At 31.1% G+C, this 21,966-nt stretch overlaps 2 protein-coding genes across 12 annotated transcripts in view; one reads left to right on the forward strand and one right to left on the reverse strand.

Moving 5' to 3' along the window:
* The first annotated feature begins 332 nt into the window (after positions 1 to 332).
* LOC119604419 lies at positions 333 to 13,870 on the forward strand. The gene is given in 11 exon segments (XM_037957005.1): positions 333 to 372; positions 10,399 to 10,707; positions 10,767 to 10,918; positions 10,975 to 11,131; positions 11,134 to 11,156; positions 12,377 to 12,494; positions 12,497 to 12,585; positions 12,657 to 12,833; positions 12,895 to 13,187; positions 13,288 to 13,433; positions 13,495 to 13,870. Coding segments are annotated over 11 exon segments (1,845 nt in total). The 3' UTR covers positions 13,836 to 13,870.
* Positions 13,871 to 17,564: 3,694 nt separating this feature from the next.
* The window catches only part of LOC119604435 (Y' element ATP-dependent helicase YJL225C), an 86,340-nt gene continuing 81,938 nt past the window's right edge, over positions 17,565 to 21,966 (reverse strand). For 9 of the 11 annotated variants that reach the window (XM_037957025.1, XM_037957027.1, XM_037957024.1 and 6 more), the window contains 4 exons: positions 21,088 to 21,176; positions 18,763 to 19,847; positions 18,514 to 18,702; positions 18,143 to 18,426 (listed from right to left, as the gene is read on the reverse strand). In XM_037957025.1, the coding sequence (XP_037812953.1) occupies positions 18,316 to 18,426; positions 18,514 to 18,702; positions 18,763 to 19,847; positions 21,088 to 21,136 (1,434 nt within the window). In that variant the 5' untranslated portion in view covers positions 21,137 to 21,176 and the 3' untranslated portion in view covers positions 18,143 to 18,315. Of the gene's footprint in view, positions 18,427 to 18,513; positions 18,703 to 18,762; positions 19,848 to 21,087; positions 21,177 to 21,966 lie in introns of all 11 variants that reach the window. The other 2 variants (XM_037957033.1, XM_037957034.1) reach the window with 2 other exon arrangements.

The raw sequence follows: 21,966 nt of genomic DNA on the forward strand, positions 1-21,966 counted from the left end.
ATACGTATAACTTATACATACATATATCAAACATATTTTATACTGATATTTAATTTTTTTTACATTGTTGCATATAAAACACAAAACATATATATTACATACATAGTATTATATTTAATGATTTTGAAAGAAAATTCAATATAATTACACCAACACACACACATTAATTTCTTGTTGATTTGTTCATTTCTTTTTTATTTAATAGAGAGTAATGGTAACGAAAAATAGTGGAACATTTTTATTTGGCTAAGTAGGAGCTTTGCAAATTTCAACAAATGTAAAAAATCTAGTGTCCGTTTTGATAACTTTCTGGAAGTATGCTGTTCATAACTATGTGCCGCATGATTGACGAAACCAAACACCCAGCATTTAGTGATTATATTATAACGACTTTTCTAGGCTGATTCCGAAATCCAAATTTGATTTTGTAAAAAGTTTGGTCCTGTTGGTTAAGTGACCTGCTCACAATATTATAGCTAGAGTACACATAGTACCTTTATGTTATAAAGTACTGAACTAATTTTCCGCTAGACTTAAGACTAGACTAAAGACTAGACTATAGACTAGACTATAGACTAGACTATAGACTAGACTATAGACTAGACTATAGACTAGACTATAGACTAGACTATAGACTAGACTATAGACTATACTATAGACTAGATATAGACTAGACTAGACTAGACATAGATGACTATAGACTAGACTAGACTAGACTATAGACTAGACTATAGCTAGATATAACTAGACTATAGACAGACTTAGACTAGACTATAGACATAGATAGACTATAGACTAGACTATAGATTATAAACTAGACTATAGACTATACATAGACTAGACTATAGACTAGACTATAGACTATAGACTATACTAATAGACTATAGACTAGACTATAGAGACATGACAGACTACTAGACTAACTAGACTATAGACTAGACTATAGACTAGACTATAGACTGACCTAGATAGACTAGACTAGACTTAGACTAGGACTATAACTTAGACTAGACTATAGACTATACTTATAGACTATAATAGACTATAGATAGACTAGACTAACTATAGACTAGACTATAGACTAGCTATAACTAGACTATAGACGTAGCAACTATAGACCTAGACTAGACTAGACTACTAGACTATAGACTAGACCTATAGACGACTATAACTAGACTAGACTATAGACTAGACATACTATAGACTAGACCTATAGCTAGACTATATACCTAGACTATAGACTAGACTATAGACCGAGACCTATAGGACTAGACTATATACTAGACATAGACGAGACTATAGACTAGACTATAGACTAGACTATAGACCTAGACTATAGACTAGACTATAGACTAGACTATAGACTAGACTATAGACTAGACTATAGACTAGACTATAGACTAGACTATAGACTAGACTATAGACTTAGACTATAGACTAGATATAGACAGACTATAGACTAGACTATAGAGACTATAACTAGACTATAGACTAGACTGATAGACCTAGACAGACTATAGACTAGACTATAGACTAGACTATAGACTATCTATAGACTAGACTATAGACTAGACTATAGACTAGACTATAGACTAGACTATAGACTAGACTATAGACTAGACTATAGACTAGACGATAGACTAAGACTATAGCTAGACTATAAGGACTAGCTATAGACTAGACTATAGACTGACTATAGACTAGACTATAACTAGACTATAACTAGACTATAGACTATACTAAGACTAGACTATAGACTAGACTATAGACTAGACTATAGACTATACTATAGACTAGACTATAGACTAGGGGGGACTTAGACTAGACTATAGACTAGACTATAGACCTAGGACTATAGACTAGACTATAGACTAGACTATAGACTAGACTATAGACTAGGACTATAGACTAGACTATAGACTAGACTATAGACTAGACTATAGACTAGACTATAGACTAGACTATAGACTAGACTATAGACTAGACTATAGACTAGACTAGACTAGACTATAGACGAGACTATAGACTAGACTATAGACTAGACTAAGACTAGACTATAGGACTAGACTATAGACTAGACTATAGACTAGACTATAGACTAGACTATAGACTAGACTATAGACTAGACTATAGACTAGACTATAGACTAGACTATAGACTAGACTATAGACTAGACTATAGACTAGACTAGAGACTAGACTATAGACTAGACTATAGACTAGACTATAGACCTAACTATAGACTAGACTATAGACTAGACTATAGACTAGACTATAGACTAGACTATAGACTAGACTATAGACTAGACTATAGACTAGACTATAGACTAGCTATAGACTAGACTATAGACTAGACTAGAGACTATAGACTAGACTATAGACTAGACTATAGACTAGACTATAGACTAGACTATAGACTAGACTATGACGAGACTATAGACTAGACTATGACTAGACTATAGACTAGACTATAGACTAGACTATAGACTAGACTATAGACTAGACTATAGACTAGACTATAGACTAGACTATAGACTAGACTAGACTAGACTATAGACTAGACTATAGACTAGACTATAGACTAGACTATAGACTAGACTATAGACTAGACTATAGACTAGACTATAGACTAGACTATAGACTAGACTATAGACTAGACTATAGACTAGACTATAGACTAGACTATAGACTAGACTATAGACTAGACTATAGACTAGACTATAGACTAGACTATAGACTAGACTATAGACTAGACTATAGACTAGACTATAGACTAGACTATAGACTAGACTATAGACTAGACTATAGACTAGACTATAGACTAGACTATAGACTAGACTATAGACTAGACTATAGACTAGACTATAGACTAGACTATAGACTAGACTATAGACTAGACTATAGACTAGACTATAGACTAGACTATAGACTAGACTATAGACTAGACTATAGACTAGACTATAGACTAGACTATAGACTAGACTATAGACTAGACTATAGACTAGACTATAGACTAGACTATAGACTAGACTATAGACTAGACTATAGACTAGACTATAGACTAGACTATAGACTAGACTATAGACTAGACTATAGACTAGACTATAGACTAGACTATAGACTAGACTATAGACTAGACTATAGACTAGACTATAGACTAGACTATAGACTAGACTATAGACTAGACTATAGACTAGACTATAGACTAGACTAGACTAGACTATAGACTAGACTATAGACTAGACTATAGACTAGACTATAGACTAGACTATAGACTAGACTATAGACTAGACTATAGACTAGACTATAGACTAGACTATAGACTAGACTATAGACTAGACTCTAGACTAGACTATAGACTAGACTATAGACTAGACTCTAGACTAGACTCTAGACTAGACTATAGACTAGACTATAGACTAGACTATAGACTAGACTATAGACTAGACTCTAGACTAGACTATAGACTAGACTATAGACTAGACTATAGACTAGACTCTAGACTAGACTATAGACTAGACTATAGACTAGACTATAGACTAGACTATAGACTAGACTATAGACTAGACTATAGACTAGACTATAGACTAGACTATAGACTAGACTATAGACTAGACTATAGACTAGACTATAGACTAGACTATAGACTAGACTATAGACTAGACTATAGACTAGACTATAGACTAGACTATAGACTAGACTATGCACTGCAAATGCCTTTTCGATTTTTACTCCTAGGTAGGTAGGTAGGTAGGTTGATAGGAGGATGTATACTACATCAAATCCGAAGAAATACACCTAGGCCACTATCGGGCCTGTTGTGCGCTCCAATTCAAGAAAAAAAAAAAAAAAAAAAAAAAAAAAAAAAAAAAAAAAAAAAAAATGTTCACTGAATGTATTATTTTTCCATGTTCAGAAACTCAGTTTCCTGGACGTAATTCCTAAGAATCTTCCAATCGGTGTTGGTTAAGAATGTTATTTCTGGAATAACATCACTTCCAAGATACTTGGATCTAACTTCGACGAATGCCTGACAATGGCAAAGAAAGTGCTCCAGAGTTTCACTGTCCTCTCCACATGCTCTACATTCGTCTGAATTCGCACGTCCAATTTTGTATAGATGTGCTCGTAATCCTGTGTGTCCACTGAGAATACGTACCATCATACTAACCTCAGACTTGCTCATTTTGAGAAGATTTCTCGTCTTGCTCTCATCAGGGTCACCCCATAGAATTTTTGTGGTTCTACCCACCGTTTCATTATTCCAAGAGGCCTTATGGGATTCTCTCATCCATATTTTTAATTCAGCTTTTGTTGCGTCGAATGGTTTTGCGTTTGTCAGGTTAACTACATCGAGCTCCCTTCCCTTTAAAGCTATTACATTCGCCCTTTCGTTGCCGACTACTCCCGAGTGGCCTGGTACCCATATGATGTGAACCTTACCTCTGGGAGAGTATTCAGTTAAAGCTTTCTTACAATCCAATACGGTCTTAGATTTAATTCTATCACCTGATATCGCACAAATTGCCTTCTGGCTGTCGGTAAATATATTAAGCCCTGTGGGCGCCATATTTATTCTAATCCAATTTACACATTCCGTTATTGCTCGTACTTCTGCCTGGAAGCTTGTGTTATGATTAGGTAAACGGTGGTATATTTCTGTTTCTGGGTCTTCAATATAGAACCCCAGACCCACTTTGTCCCCTAATTTAGAACCATCCGTGTAGCAACGGATTCCTACTGGTATTTGCTCTAATGTTCCGCTTGACCAAGACATTCTATCTGGGATTAGCGTTTCAAAGTTTCCGACATATTCAGTGTCTGGTATGCGATCAGGCACGTCCGATGAATGTGTATAACCTTCCAATGTGTCCAGTATACATTGATGACGTGTCCTATAACCGTTTTTGGCCAGTTCGCCTAAAGTAAAGAGCCGTTCGGCTGTAAGCGCCGCCTCATATCTTATATATGTTTCAATGGGTGGAATATCTAGCAACGTTTCCAGAGCCTTGGTTGAAGTAGTACACATGGCACCACTTATACCCAAGCAGCATGTACGCTGAACTCCCTGTAGTAGTTTGATATTACACTTTTTGTCCAAAGCAGTCCACCAGATTATTGAAGCATAAGCTAGAATTGGTCTAATTACACTTTTATAAAGCCAATTTGTCATAGTAGGACTAAGACCCCATTTCATGCCTATGGTTCTCCTACATATCGCCCAGCACCGATGTGCCTTGTTGATCCTATCCTCTATGTGGTGTCTCCATTTTAATTTCCGGTCAAGTATTACACCTAAGTACTTCACTTTGTCTGTCACCGGTATCTTCTTGCCCAAGAAGCAAGGTTCAGTATATGTAGAAATTTTTGTCTTTCTTGTGAAAAGACAGATTTCCGTCTTCGCCGGGTTAACATTGAGGCCTCTCGGTTGAGCCCAGCTCAAGGCCGTATTCAGAGCCTCCTCAGCTCTTCTACACAAGTAATTTGGATCCTTTCCCTTTAAAAGTATTACGACATCGTCTGCATAGCAGACAGGTCTAAGTCCTTTCTCGGTTAGGGTCCTTAGGAGGCTATTAATCGTGGTGACCCAGAGTAAAGGTGACAAAATGCCACCCTGTGGTATACCGCGAAATACCTTTTTCCTGATAGTTATATCGTACATCTCGCAGCTTATCCATCTGTTCCTTAGCATGTAGTTGATCCAGTTACGGAGCACCCGGTCAACATAAAACTGGTCTAGGGATTGGATAAGGGTATCAGTGTGCACGTTATTGAAAGCGCCTTCGATGTCAATGCATACTGCCAGTGTATACAGTTTGCTATCGAAAGATTCACTTATGTAGTGGACAACTTCATTTAAAGCGGTTTCCACCGATCGTCCCTTTACATAAGCATGCTGCTTATATTTAAGGTCATTGTATGGTATGCTGCTTTTAACCATGCTATCGACTATCCGTTCCAAGGTTTTAAGTAGGAAGGACGTAAGACTTATCGGTCGATAGGACTTAGGTGTCGCATAGCTAGGTTTCCCTGGTTTGGGTATAAATATTACCTTTGCATCCTGCCATTTAACTGGGGTATATGCCAATTTTAAGCATGCAGTGAATATCTGTGACAGATGTACGGAAACCAGTCCCGCCTCCATCTGCAAAAGTGCCGGGAAAATTCCATCCGGCCCTGCAGCTTTATAGGGAGCAAAGCTCTTGATTGCCCCTTTAACCATGTCAGTTGTAATAACTATTTCCGTGTTACCCTCCCCTTCCTCCAATATCGGTTCATCTGTGTTATTCGATATACCGGGTGGGAAATGAGAATCCATTAGGAGTTTCATTGTCTCCTCCATATCCTCAAGCCTCCTGCCCGTGTCATCGATCATAGATTCCGGTTGGACATGAGTTTTGGATAGGAATTTTTTTATCTTCGATACGTCATTTACGCTATCTACCTGTTCACAGAAAAGTTTCCAGGAGTCTCGTTTGGCTCTTCGAACGATTTTCTTATATTCACCAAGTTTATTACGATACTCATCCCAGTATACTGCGGTCTTTTTACGCCGTGCCCGGTTAAATAGTTTGCGAAGAGTCTTCCCAAGGTTCCGGATCTCCCCAGTTACCCAGGGTTTTTCCTGGGCAGATCTCTCTCGCAGAGGGCAGCTGTCCTCGAACGATTCAACCAGGGCACTTGTGAACGTTTCCACTTTGGCATCTATATCCTCTTTATTTCGACATTGAAAAGTGTCCTGACCTAAACGGTTCTTTAGTAAGGCCCCGAACATTGTCCAATTAGTTTTAGACTTATTCCGAAACTTTATCGGCTTTGGTGGTGGCCTTAGTATTTTGAATCTTATGTACCGATGATCAGAAAAGGAGTGCTCGTCCGAAACTCTCCAATCCTGAATTTCGTTTATAAGCTCTTCTGAACATATAGTTATATCTAATACTTCTTCTCTGATTCTATTGACGAAGGTAGCTTTATTACCTAAGTTCAATGTTATCAAGTCTTTAGTATTAAAGAAATCCATGAGGGCTTGTCCCCTGCGATTGGTGTTTGTACTACCCCAAGCTACATGATGCGAGTTGGCATCACAACCTATTACAATTTTCTTATTTTTCCTTTGTGCCTCTTCAACCAGTTTCATCAGATCCGACGTTGGTGGTAGGGTCGGAGAATCGAAAGGCAGGTAAATAGATGCAAGGTATATGTTGCCTCGACCTTGCTTCAGCACCGTTGCATCCGATGTTGATAATCCTGTTGAGAGGAGAAAACATAAGTTCTTGTGACATAAGATACATGTTCTCGGGCGAGATCCTGTATCAGCGTAGAAAAGTTGGAAATTTACGTGATTTAATCCAGAAACCTTGTTGCGAATCGTCCAAGGTTCCTGGATTAAAGCTATATGTATTTTACCTGTGTTGATTTTAGCCATCAGAGCGTTGGTAGCTGTCTCGCTCCGATGGAGGTTTATTTGGATAACCTCAATCATGGTCATCCATTAAACTGTCTTCCAGCGAGTTGGTGGTCACCTCCTCGCTCTTTGGATTTGACTCCTCCGGATAGCCTGAAGTGGCTATTAATGCAGTGAGTACTGTTGATGGCACTGCGGTGTCCTTATCAGGCATAGGAATAGCAGTATTTTTAATAGACACATTCCCAATTCTGGAGAGCATTGCTGTTCTGTCTTCTGGCGGGTGAGTGATTTCCTCCTCGCTTTTAGGATTTGACTCCTCAACATTGCTAGTACTTGCTAATGATGCTTTGGGTACTGTCTTAGGTGTTTTAGTGTCCTTGTCGGGGCCGGTTTTGACAGCCCTTTCAATCGGCGCCTTCCCAATTTTGGAAAGGGCAACTACACTTTCTTCTGGCGAGTTAATGGTAAATTCCTCGATTTTAGGATTTGACTCCTCAACGTTATCAGTAGTGGATACTGTGGTCTTAGGTTTTTTAGTGTCCTTTTCGAGGCTTGTTGTAACAGCCCTTCCAATCGGCACCTTCCCAATTTTGAATATGACAGATTTAGAGGCGAAGTAAGCCCTACCTTTATTCTTGGCAAGACTAGCCATGGATTTCTGGTCGATACCTATTACAAATAAAGTTCCCTCAGGTTCTTCTTTCCTGTAAAAGACATCCCATTTTTCCACGGCCAGCTCAGCATTTTGACCTCCAAGAATTTCCAGTATACGTTCATTAGCCAGTTTACTGCCCCATCCTTTTATGTAGACAGTGGACTTTAGGAGCACCGGAAGCTCGCTCTTCTTTGCCAGTCCCAGCCTAGCGCCGTCCCAGGGAGGAGGGATACTTTCCACCAAGTTCTTTAGGGTGCTAACACATTGGTGAGATGCCAACCTCATCAACATCACGCCCATGCTGAACTCGCAGCTCTCGCTCTCTATTGGTTGTTTGCCCTTTGAAGCTATTGCATGGTCCACTATCTTATTGTTGACCAGGTCTTCTATTTTACTCTGTTGGTCTATTGGAATTTTGCCTGTCGGATTACCGGCATCGTAAACTGCATAGCAGAGATCGTCCCGGTGCCTACTTTTGGCAACTTTGGCGTAAGATGGCGGCTCTTTACCTTTTCCTCCGTCTAGCTTCTCCTTCCTCGTTTTTCGGGGCTTCTTTTGAGATTCCCTTACCTTCGAGGTTGATTTCGCCGACGTGTTCGTCTTCGGAATATCTGGCTTGGCGTTGTCACCCTTACTCGCAGGATTCTCACTTGAGATTCCTTTGAGTGAAGTATGGCTTGGCTTCGACTGTGTATTAGAAGACGGGGAGCTCTTTTTCTTCTTAGGCTTATTCTCAGTTGTCAACTCCTCGGGTGACCTGATCCTTTTTGCCTCAGATCTTGTGAGAGAGTCCGATTCCTTTGGAGTGTCGTGGGATTGACTAACTATGATTTCCTGAAGCATCTTTTTCAACTTCCTCCTCTGTGCTCCAGAAAGTCTTTTCTTAGTAATAGGTAGTTTAGCTATGCTATCACTCACCTCTTTCACCATTTGCTCTACTTCATCATTTTTGGGATTTGCTATAATGGTATTATTATTATTATCATCTGAGGATTCAGAGTCGGAACCCTCACCTATATTTAAAGGCTGAGGTAGCTTAGAGCTCTCTCCGAGTACATCCTTCTCTTTCACCCCTATATTTTTGCCAGCGGCATGCTGTACACTTGACGCATTGTCCGCCACGGAGGCCAAGGTACCCACCTCCGTAGTAGTATTCTGCTCACGATTGCAGGATGACGACGACACGTGACTCGCGAGTAGATCAACACTTGCCGCCGGTACTGGGTTATTTAGGCCCTGCACCGTAACTTTTATCTTTTTATTTTTATTTTCCATATTTGTTTTTTTTTTTTTTTTTTTTTTTTTTTTTTTTTTTCCAGTTTTTTGGTCCGCGGGGAATATAATATTCCCAGGTGGTGGACAATCTGCCCTCCCTCAGCTTAAGTGAAATTAAAGCTGGGAGAGGACAGATGGTCCATCACCACCCCCTATCCGCCACCCGGGGACGCGCTCGGTAGGAAAAATCTGGAAAACTCCCCCTACTCCTAACTAAATTTAAAATTTTTTTATATAAACTAGTGCCATTGTTTGACCATGACATCTATACGGAGAAAAGTCAAGGATGGAGGCGACTATTAAAAGTTCAATATGTTTTTGAATGGATTTAGAAATGACCTGAGAAACAGGTTTTCGTTATCAGAACACTACTGGCTACTACGTAGTAATTGGGCGTAATTTTGGTTATAACCCTAGTGTACAATGTTATTATTTTTCTGAATGAATATGTTTTGGCAATAGAAATCATGTTCGATTTATACTTTTTATTACAAAATTCCATGAATATAACAAAAATCGATATTTTCGTTACCATATTTTTTTGACTTCGCTTTTATAGTTGGCATGTTTCTTTTACATTTCTTTTAAATACATAAAAAACATTTGAATTAAATTTTATATATATTTAACGATTAACTATTTTAACAAAAATATAAATAAATTATATATTAACAAATATTTAATATTGATTTTTGAAACAGACTTATATTAAGTGCTATAAGCATTATGTACTATGGCTTTTTTGTGAAGATAAAGAGTGAAAGAAAGAACATTTTTGTTGTCTCTTTCTTCTTAACAAAATTCTTTAGACAAAATAATAATAATAACATTAATATTTTTAAATAAAAGTTAAATTGCCGATAATAAAAAATAAAATTAAATTGTTTTAATTATAGTAAAAACTAATAAGAAAACTAAGTATTCAAAACAAACTAGTTTTTGAAAAACTTTTTTCAGCAGTGTAGTTTTTTGATAACTTAACGAAAGATTTGAAAATTGTCTATACTGTAACTTGACATTTTTATTATTTTTTTTTTCGAATTTTTTAAATATCAGACCAATTTTGTTATATTTTAAAAAATTATTTTCAAAACATTTATTTTGTTATTATTTTGAAATCATTGAATATAAAACAATGGCATTACAACCTTGGGAACGCATTGCCTGGAGTCCTGAACATGAACAGATTATTTATCGTGATTGGGGTTTGTTTTATACCCACAAACAACAGCTAGATATAGCGGTGCATTATTATAACAAGTCCCTGGAACTGAAAAGTGATGATCCCAAGGCCTTGTATTTTCGCAGTCGTTGTAAGCGTAATATAGCCCAAACTGAAGGAGCTTTGGATGATGGTTTAGCAGCGATGGGTAAGATTATGATACTTTTTAAACGAAACAATAATACCTTTTTGTTTTATCTTCATTAGCTATTGATGACAATAATGCTCCTATAAATCTGGAAATTTGTGATGCCTTGTATGAGTTGAATAAGTTTGAAGATTACAAAGTTCAATTGCATGATAATGCACGCAAGTTTTTTGGCAAAAAAGTAGCGGCCTTTCTGAATCGTTTGGTAGTGGTAAGTAGGCAGCCATTTTGATAATCAATTCCTTCTATACGAATTTTAAATTACAGGTTGATGAAAACTTTAAAGATACTATTGGTGAAACTTGGGTCCTTTCATTTTGAAAAATGAAAAAACATTTTGCTGCTGTTTTGGAGAAAATAGAGCGTGAAAAGCATATTGATCCGAGGCCTTTGTTGAAAATTTTAAAGGAACAAGAAAAATGTGATGTTTGAGTATATTGGAAAAAGAGGTAGATAGAATAGATAGATAGATAGATAGATGATAGATAGATATGATAGATAGATAAGATAGATAGAAGATAGATAGATAGATAGATAGATAGATAGATAGATAGATAGATAGATAGATAGATAGATAGATAGATAGATAGATAGATAGATAGATAGATAGATAGATAGATAGATAGATAGATAGATAGATAGATAGATAGATAGATAGATAGATAGATAGATAGATAGATAGATAGATAGAAGATAGATAGATAGATAGATAGATAGATAGATAGATAGTAGATAGATAGATAGATAGATAGATAGATAGATAGATAGATAGATAGATAGATAGATAGATAGAAGATAGATAGCTAGATAGATAGATAGATAGATAGATAGATAGATAGATAGATAGATAGATAGATAGATAGATAGATAGATAGATAGATAGATAGATAGATAGATAGATAGATAGATAGATAGATAGATAGATAGATAGATAGATAGATAGATAGATAGATAGATAGATAGATAGATAGATAGATAGATAGATAGATAGATAGATAGATAGATAGATAGATAGATAGATAGATAGATAGATAGATAGATAGATAGATAGATAGATAGATAGATAGATAGATAGATAGATAGATAGATAGATAGATAGATAGATAGATAGATAGATAGATAGATAGATAGATAGATAGATAGATAGATAGATAGATAGATAGATAGATAGATAGATAGATAGATAGATAGATAGATAGATAGATAGATAGATAGATAGATAGATAGATAGATAGATAGATAGATAGAAGATAGATAGATAGATAGATAGATAGATAGATAGATAGATAGATAGATAGATAGATAGATAGATAGATAGATAGATAGATAGATAGATAGATAGATAGATAGATAGATAGATAGATAGATAGATAGATAGATAGATAGATAGATAGATAGATAGATAGATAGATAGATAGATAGATAGATAGATAGATAGATAGATAGATAGATAGATAGATAGATAGATAGATAGATAGATAGATAGATAGATAGATAGATAGATAGATAGATAGATAGATAGATAGATAGATAGATAGATAGATAGATAGATAGATAGATAGATAGATATATATATAGATAGATATGTTAAACATTAACTAAAAGTCTATAATATTTCCAATTGTAAAATCTTTAATGAAATGTAAAATTTTTCTCCATTTATTTTTAGGAACTTCTATTATCACCACGAGAATTGGCTCGGCGACGTCGTGCTTTTAAAGTTTTCAATCAAATCTATTTCAATAAAAGTTGGATTGATGTTATATTCTTAAAACACTTAAGGGAAAATAAAATCTCCTGCTGCCTCAATCTAAAGTTTCTACGCCATTTTTGCGACAACTAACTCACACTAAATATGATGTAGTCATAAAGTTTTTGGTAAAAAACAGATAACTTCTAACTACTACATTTTCAAATATTTTCAAATAATTCAAAATTTTTCCAAATAGAAAATGTTACAAGCTCGCAGTCCTCTCTACACCGAACAAGCACGCAAGTGTCCCGACAAGAAAGTCTACGATAAACATCGAGAGGCTCACTTAAATCGTGTACAGTATCAAACACGACGCACCATGCTCTCGGAAATGCGTAATATACGACGTCTTAGACAAGAGGGAGATATAGAGGTGATATAAAATATTTTCATAATTTTACAAAATTTCATAATTGTTCCCTATTCCCTTACAGAAACTCTCAAAACATGTTGAGAGTGTTATGGGTGATTATGTGGTTTTGAAAACTCATCGCGTTATGCCCTGGAAATTTGAATATATAAATGAGGTATACAATACTCTGGCTTTGGCTCATGCCGATCTTTATACGATTGATGAAAATATATTGCAAGTTAAGGAAAAAGAACGTTTGCTAGTACTACTGCGTATGCCCACCGATAAATATAAAGATGTGGTGCAGTTTGTGTTTGGTGATAAGTCCACCTATCAAGAACCAGATGCTCCGGACTATGTTTTAATTGCTTATAAGTAAGACATTTTTAACTGAAGCCATTATTGCTGAAATTGTAGCTCTTTTAAGAAAATTTTCTTTGATTTTATAATTTTGCCAACATTTCTTTACTTTTAGAAAATTTCTCGCTCGCCTAGAGAAACGCATGATATTTGCTAAATATTCAATAGAAAAATGTTATCTATTACATGAAATTGCTCGAGCTCACTTGACACAAAGTCGTTTTGATGAATGCTGTTCTTGGGCTCGTAAAGCTGCAGAAGGTAAGTCCACTATAAACTTCATATCTTAAATAGTTCTAGAATTATTAGAAACTTCTTTTAGAAACTAAAAATTGCAATAGTCTTCTATGGCAATTTCTAAGCATTATGCTTATAGTCAAAGCTCATGCTGTTCTACATAAAATTGAACGTGGCAAAGAGGCCTTAGATGAGGCTTTTGTCATAGCGCAACGTTTGAAAAGTCAAAAATTATGTTCTTTTCTTGAAATTTGTCGTGCTATCAATGATCAAGAAATATCGTTAAAGAAACGTACACAATCAGTAGATTCTATGCGTAAAAGACGCAGTCGTACTTCTTTATCAAGTCGTTATTCTCAGCAATCAAAATTGAGTATGGAAGATGGGGCGAAGTCCTCATCGGCGAAATCGGAAATAGAGAATTAAAGGAATAATTCTTTAAAAGAATAATTAAATTGTGTTGTGGCTGACATGTAAAATATTTGCTTTATAAATAAACATTAAAAAAATCTCTTTGTTAGAAATTTTTATAGAAAATTACCTTTTTAGAAAATTTTTTTAAGAAGTTTTGGAAAAATTCTCTTTTAATAGAATTTTTTTTTTTTGTAGACAATTTTCGAGAATTTTTTTTTATAGAAAAATTTACGAGAAAATTCTTTTTTTATAGAAAATTTTCGAGAAAATTCTCTCTTTTATAGGAAATTTGCGAGAATATTCTTTTTTTATAGAAAATTTACGAGAAAAGTCTCTTTTTTATAGAAAATGTTGGAGAAAATTCTCCTTTTTATAGAAAATGTTCGAGAAAATTCTACTTTTTATACAAAATATTCGAGAAAATTATCTTTTTTATAGAAAATATTCGAGAAAATTCTCTTTTATAGAAAATTTTCGGAAAAAATTCTCTTTTATAGAAAATTTTGGGAAAATTCTCTTTTTTATAGAAAATTTTCGGAAAATTCTCTTTTTATAGAAAATTTTCGGAAAATTCTATTTTTATAGAAAATTTCGGAAAAATCTTTTTTATAGAAAATTTCGGAAAAATTCTATTTTTATAGAAAATTTTCGGAAAAATTCTATTTTTATAGAAAATTTTCGGAAAAAAATTCTATTTTTATAGAAAATTTTCGGAAAAATTCTATTTTTATAGAAAATTTTCGGAAAATTCTTTTATTTTTATAGAAAATTTTCGGAAAAATTCTATTTTTATAGAAAATTTTCGGAAAAATTGTATTTTTATAGAAAATTTCGGAAAAATTGTATTTTATAGAAAATTTTCGGAAAAAATTGTATTTTATAGAAAATTTTTCGAAAAAATTGTATTTTTATAGAAATTTTTCGAAAAAATTGTATTTTTATAGAAAATTTTTCGAAAAAAATTGTATTTTTATAGAAAATTTTTCGAAAAAATTGTATTTTTATAGAAAATTTTTCGAAAAAATTGTATTTTTATAGAAAATTTTTCGAAAAAATTGTATTTTTATAGAAAATTTTTCGAAAAAATTGTATTTTTATAGAAAATTTTTCGAAAAAAATGTATTTTTATAGAAAATTTTTCGAAAAAAATGTATTTTTATAGAAAATTTTCGAAAAATTCTCTTTTTATAGATAATTTTGTAAAAATTCTCTTTTATAGACAATTTTTGGAAAAATTCTCTTTTTATAGATAATTTTTGGAAAAATTCTCTTTTTATAGATAATTTTTGGAAAAATTCTCTTTTATAGATAATTTTTGGAAAAATTCTCTTTTTATAGATAATTTTTGGAAAAATTCTCTTTTTATAGATAATTTTTGGAAAAATTCTCTTTTTATAGATAATTTTTGGAAAAATTCTCTTTTTATAGATAATTTTTGGAAAAAATTCTCTTTTTATAGAAAATTTTTAGAAAAATTCTCTTTTTATAGAAAATTTTTGGAAAAATTTTCTTTTTATAGAAAATTTTCGGAAAAATTCTCTTTTTATAGAAAATTTTCGGAAAAATTCTCTTTTTATAGAAAATTTTCGGAAAAATTCTCTTTTATAGAAAATTTTCGGAAAAATTCTCTTTTTATAGAAAATTTTCGGAAAAATTCTCTTTTTATAGAAAATTTTCGGAAAAAATTCTCTTTTTATAGAAAAATTTCGGAAAAATTCTCTTTTTATAGAAAATTTTCGGAAAAATTCTCTTTTTATAGAACATTTTCGGAAAAATTCTCTTTTTATAGAACATTTTCGGAAAAATTCTCTTTTTATAGAACATTTTCGGAAAAATTCTTTTTTTATAGAAAATTTTCGGAAAAATTCTTTTTTTTATAGAAAATTTTCGGCAAAATTCTTTTTTTATAGAAAATTTTCGGAAAAATTCTCTTTTTATAGAAAATTTTCGGAAAAATTCTCTTTTTATAGAAAATTTTCGAAAAAATTCTCTTTTTATAGAAAATTTTCGAAATTTTTTCGGAAATTCTCAGATCTTCAGATTTTTCAATACTAACTCGTTTTTCATATTTTTTCTTCAAATAAAACAAATATTTTTTTCATTTATTAAGGATTTTCTTTTATTTTTTTTTGGGAAAAAATGTTGTATTTTGTTGTTTGTTTTACTTTGTGATGCTTATGAATACATTACTAATGTTTTAATTAATTGTACATTACTAAAATTTTATTATGTTAGTTATTTTCTTATCATCATTATTACAAATTTGAAGTATGAAAATTTTTTTGTTTGAAAATACAATTTAATGTTTTTTTTTTTTATTTTTGTTAATTAATTAGTTCTCTTTCTTAATACATTATTAATGTTTCTTTTTTAAATATATAAATGGTAATGTTAAATAAATTAACAAATTAAGTAACTAATAAAATCTCTAAGATTTTAACATTTTTCTTTTATTTTTTTAATAAAAATTTTTAAATATAAATATAACAATTACAATAATAAACCTGATGTTATAGAATTAAAACAAATGAAAATAAATTAATAAAAACATATATAAATTAATAAAAACATATATAAGGGTTTATTAACGAAATGTATGTTAAATATAACAAATTTAAATTAAACTTAATTAAGGGTTATGATAAAGTAAATTTTTATGCAAAAATTATTTTAAAAAATTAAATTTTTTATATAAAATTGAAAACCTTTATGGTATAAGTTTAACTTTGGTTTGTTTTCTTTTAAACATTTGATGATAACCTTTAGTTAATTTTAATTTAAACTTGGTATATGTACGATATTTAAAATCACCCTTTAAGGAAACAATTGTTAAAGGGATTTTTAAAATTTTTGTTTATTTGTAATTGATTTAGCAACACAAAAAAAAAAAATATTTTTTATTATTTATTCTGTTTTTTTTCAAAAAATTATGCTTTTTACGAGAAAATTCTCTTTTTTATGAAAGTTTCTAGAAAATTCTCATTTTTATAGAAAATTTCTCTTTTTATAGAAAAATTTCGAAAAAATTCTCTTTTTATAGAAAATTTTCGAGAAAATTCTCTTTTTATAGAAAATTTTCAAAAAAAAATTCTCTTTTTTATAGAAAATTTTCGAGAAAATTCTCTTTTTTATAGAAAATTTTCGAGAAAATTTTCTTTTTTATAGAAAATTTTCGAGAAAATTCTCTTTATTATAGAAAATTTTCGAGAAAATTCTCATTTTAATAGAAAATTTTCGATAAAATTCTCTTTTTTATAGAAAATTTTCGAGAAAATTCTCTTTTTTATAGAAAATTTTCGATAAAATTCTCTTTTTTATAGAAAATTTTCGAGAAAATTCTCTTTTTTATAGAAAATTTTCGAGAAAATTCTCTTTTTTATAGAAAATTTTCGAGAAAATTCTCTTTTCTATAGAAAATTTTCGAGAAAATTCTCTTTTTTATAGAAAATTTTCGAGAAAATTCTCTTTTTTATAGAAAATTTTCGAGAAAATTCTCTTTTTTATAGAAAATTTTCGAGAAAATTCCCTTTTTTATAGAAAATTTTCGAGAAAATTCCCTTTTTTATAGAAAATTTTCGAGAAAATTCCCTTTTTTATAGAAAATTTTCGAGAAAATTCCCTTTTTTATACAAATTTTTCGAGAAAATTATCTTGTTTTATAGAAATTTTTCGAGAAAATTATCTTGTTTTATAGAAATTTTTCGAAAAACTCTCACTTTTATAGAAAATTTTCAAGAAAATTCTCTCTTTTATAGAAAATTCTTTTTTTATAGAAAATTTTCGAAAAATGTATCTTTTTTATAGCAAATTTTCGAAAAATTTTCCTTTTGAAATTGAATAGAAAGAAAATATTTTCATTTAAATAGTTTCTATTTATGTTGCCAAATCTGGGTTTTTTAATTATTCATCTTGTTTTTGTTTTTATATTGAACGGAGAGTTTTAGTTAACTTTTTTTTATGATTTTTTCTGTAATCAGTGCATTTTGATTTTTAAAAAATGTTTATTTTTTTATAGAAAAAATGTATTGTAACACAGTTTTGAGATTTTGTTTAAATAGAGTTTTACTGTTTTCTATAAATGTTTCTTAATTATTGTTAATTGTTTTGTTAATAAATATTTAATTATGTTTTTTTTTTATTATTGAACTACACATAGTATGTATGTATATAATACGAGTATGTTTGTTTTTGTGTCTCTTATTAAAAATCTATTTGCTAATTTATTTCTTTATTTAAGTTAAATGTAGTTTTTATTTTATTAATGCCTTTCAATTGGAAGGAATGATTTTGTTAAATAAAAATTTTCTTATAAATTTAAAAAAAAAAAAATAAATTATAAATTAAACCAATTTAATGCTAATTAAATGATTATGTATTTTGTGTTTTGTTTATTAATTAACTTAAAATTAATAATTTAACTTAAATTAAAGTTAAGATAACATAAAATAATAATTAAATCTGTTTAAAGGAATTTTTGTCCTTTATCATATTTTTAAAGCTTTGTATGTTTAACAGTATCGGTCCAATAGTTTTGTATTGTCATGGCCTCTAATGAATTCAAAAATGAATCATTATCCAGGCTATACATTTCATCGGAATTATCCTGTAAAAAAAAAGAAACAAATTAATATCCACTCTGAAGTAAAAGTAATCAATTAAAAGTGTTTGTTTTAAACGATTTTGTCCTTACAGTACTTACACTAACACGCATCGTACTATCGTCGATATAAACACTGGAGTCCGGCTCACTTAATGCCTGCGGCTTATTTAAGAAACGACGACGATATAGTACAATGCCCACGGTACCCACCGTACAACAAATACCGAAAACTGTAAAACAAATTGCCGATATTGCACCTACATCCATAAAATAAGCGCGCTATAATTGTAATAAAAAAATTATTTTATCGATTATCAATAAGGATTCCGAATTACTCACCTGTACAGATAACGCTTCAGATCTCTCCTCACTTTCATACTCATTAACGGTCGTAGCCGCCGATCTGGTCAATAGATTCTTAGAATCAGACGAATAATTTATATAACGATTAACTTTATATTCCGCCGACAAACCTTTCGATTTACGTGAACGATGTTCATTTTCTTCGCGACGTAAATCTTCGGGTTTATTGACATTTTCCAAAGTGAAGGGTATTTTATGTGGTTCGTCATTAAAATCTTGTGTAACATCGGTGGTTACATGGGCCGGTGGTAATTGGGCTGCTACCGTATTAAACCAATCCAAATTACCTATTTGGGCTTTAACAATTTTCGGTGTTGCTGGGGCCTGTGGTAATTGGGTTGTGGTTGTTGTTGTTGCATTGTTTGTAGACGACAAAGATGTTGCTGTCAATGTTTGTGTTGTTGTATTTGTTGCGGTACTATCACTAGTATTTTTATAATTGGTGGTTGTATTTGTTAATGCTGCATTTGACTGCTCGTTAGCAGTTGTATTTGTACTGGTTATATGTTGGCTATCGGTATAATTGGTATAATTATTTGTCTCTACCACTGTTCCGGGTGTAGAGCTATCCAATAATTTCATTTCGGCTTTAGGATCTAATGTTGTTGCTGCTTTACTTTGTTGTTTATCTTCTTCAGCTGATCTCTTAACATCTACTGCATGTTCCTCTTTGTTTTCTGAGTTTGTATCCTTTTCTTTGTTTTCTAGCTCCATTTCCATTTGTTCTAGATTATCTTCTGTGGCAAAGTAATCATAATATTCTCCACCTTCTTCTTCTTCATTATTGTTGGTCGCTGTAGGTTCATTTTCTTGCTTTAGAGGATTTTCGGTGTTATCGCTTGGCTCTATGGTTTTTTGTTCTTCTACATTTTGTAGTTTTAATTTTTCCTCTATTGTGCTTTTCCCATAATTTGGTATGTCTGTTGTCCATGTCACCGTTGAAGTTTGATAGAGTCTGGTCACTAATTTATTGTTATTATCTGTTTGTTGATGATTGTACTCGAGTATTGATTCCGGACTTGGATATGTGTGTACGACCACAATAAGGGGAAAGATGAGATCTAATAAAAGAGAAATAAAAGTATTAAAGATTTTCTAATTATGGAAAATTTTAAAAAAATCTTCAAATTTTCGGAAAATTTCTCTTTTTAATAGAACATTTTCGGAAAATTTCTCTATTTAATAGAACATTTTCGGAAAATTTCTCTATTTAATAGAAAATTTCTCTTTTTAATAGAACATTTTCGGAAAATTTCTCTTTTTACTAGAAAATTTTCGGAAAATTTCTCTTTTTAATAGAAAATTTTCGGAAAATTTCTCTTTTTAATAGAAAATTTTAGGAAAATTTCACTTTTTAATAGAAAAATTTCGGAAATTTTCACTTTTTAATAGAACATTTTCGGAAAATTTCTCTTTTTAATAGAACATTTTTGGAAAATTTCTCTTTGTAATAGAAAATTTCTCTTTTTAATAGAAAATTTTCGGAAAATTTCTCTTTTTAATAGAAAATTTTCGGAAAATTTCTCTTTTTAATAGAAAATTTTCGGAAAATTTCTCTTTTTAATAGAAAATTTTCGGAAAATTTCTCTTTTTAATAGAAAATTTTCGGAAAATTTCTCTTTTTAATAGAAAATTTTCGGAAAATTTCTCTTTTTAATAGAAAATTTTCGGAACATTTCTCTTTTTAATAGAAAATTTTCGGAACATTTCTCTTTTTAATAGAAAATTTTCGGAACATTTCTCTTTTTAATAGAAAATTTTCGGAACATTTCTCTTTTTAATAGAAAATTTTCGGAACATTTCTCTTTTTAATAGAAAATTTTCGGAACATTTCTCTTTTTAATAGAAAATTTTCGGAAAATTTCTCTTTTTAATAGAAAATTTTCGGAAATTTTCTCTTTTTAATAGAAAATTTTCGGAACATTTCTCTATTTAATAGAAAATTTTTCTTTTTAATAGAAAATTTTCGGAAAATTTCTCTTTTTAATAGAAAATTTCTCTTTTTAATAGAAAATTTTCGGAAAAGTTCTCCTTTTAATTTGAAAATTTTTCATTTTTAATAGAAAAATTTCGGAAAATTTCTCATTTTTAATAGAAACTTTCAGAAAATTTCTCATTTTTACAGAAAATTTTACTAAATTTACTAAAATTTTTATGGAAAAATTTTTTTTACAGAAATTTGTTTTGCAAAATTACTTTTTTTATAGACAATTTTCGAAGAATAAATTTTTTTATATTTAATAAAATTTTAAAAATTCTTCTCTTTAAATATCCCTTAAAAGGAATTTAGCGACAACTTACTACTCATTACAGTTATCCAAAACCAATGTGACCACCAATAGAATGTCATGATTCAGCCTGATAGATGATGACTTCAATGTTGAAATAAACTGTAAAGAAATTAAAACGAGAAAAAAATCCAAATTGTAAATGATTCATTTATCAGTAAAAAGTTAATTAAATATATTGCTAATTGAGCTAAACAAAAATAACAAGTTGTAATAGTTGCATCAGCAACTCTGGGCAAATGTCATCATCATCATCATCAGCAGCAGTTGTGTATTATTGCATAAAAATACTAAATTCACTTGAAGTATGTCAAATTGATATTCATATTCAAACGTTACAAAATTGAGGCCTATAACAGAAAAAAAACCCGGTAAATTGGTGGTTTTAAAATACAATGACACTTGTTTCTTTCGAACCAACAAGTCATAAACAATTTGCTTTTGTTTTTGAAAATAACGTTAAAAAGTGTCAATACACTGAGAGTTGAAAGAAACACATATTATTGGTATTATTACAACAAGTTGTATTGCAATCTATTGTATTTAAACGTCTATATGTAGTTTTCCAGTTTTGATTGCTTTATTAGATATAGTAGAGGGGTATTCACATGAAAAGTAGCTTTTAAATTAAGTCAATCCATTCTAATAAGCAGCATTTGTAAAACGTGATGAATGTTAATTTAAATTTTAAGACGGAAATAGGAAATTTTTGCTTATAACTGGGAATTTTCTTTAAGGAAGTGAAGTGAATCCCCCTAATACCATATAGTTTGATGCGCAGTTTAATCGTATGCATTATAAGCCATTCATTCACATATTTGTCTAAAGGTACTGAGGTGTAAATCAATTTGAAATATGTCGCAAAAAATTTCAAATTAATTCCAATGATGAA

The sequence above is a fragment of the Lucilia sericata genome, unplaced genomic scaffold, assembly GCF_015586225.1.
Source record: "Lucilia sericata isolate MDLA Ls3-8-SP2 unplaced genomic scaffold, ASM1558622v1 Contig000391F_arrow, whole genome shotgun sequence".
Taxonomy (NCBI): domain Eukaryota; kingdom Metazoa; phylum Arthropoda; class Insecta; order Diptera; family Calliphoridae; genus Lucilia; species Lucilia sericata.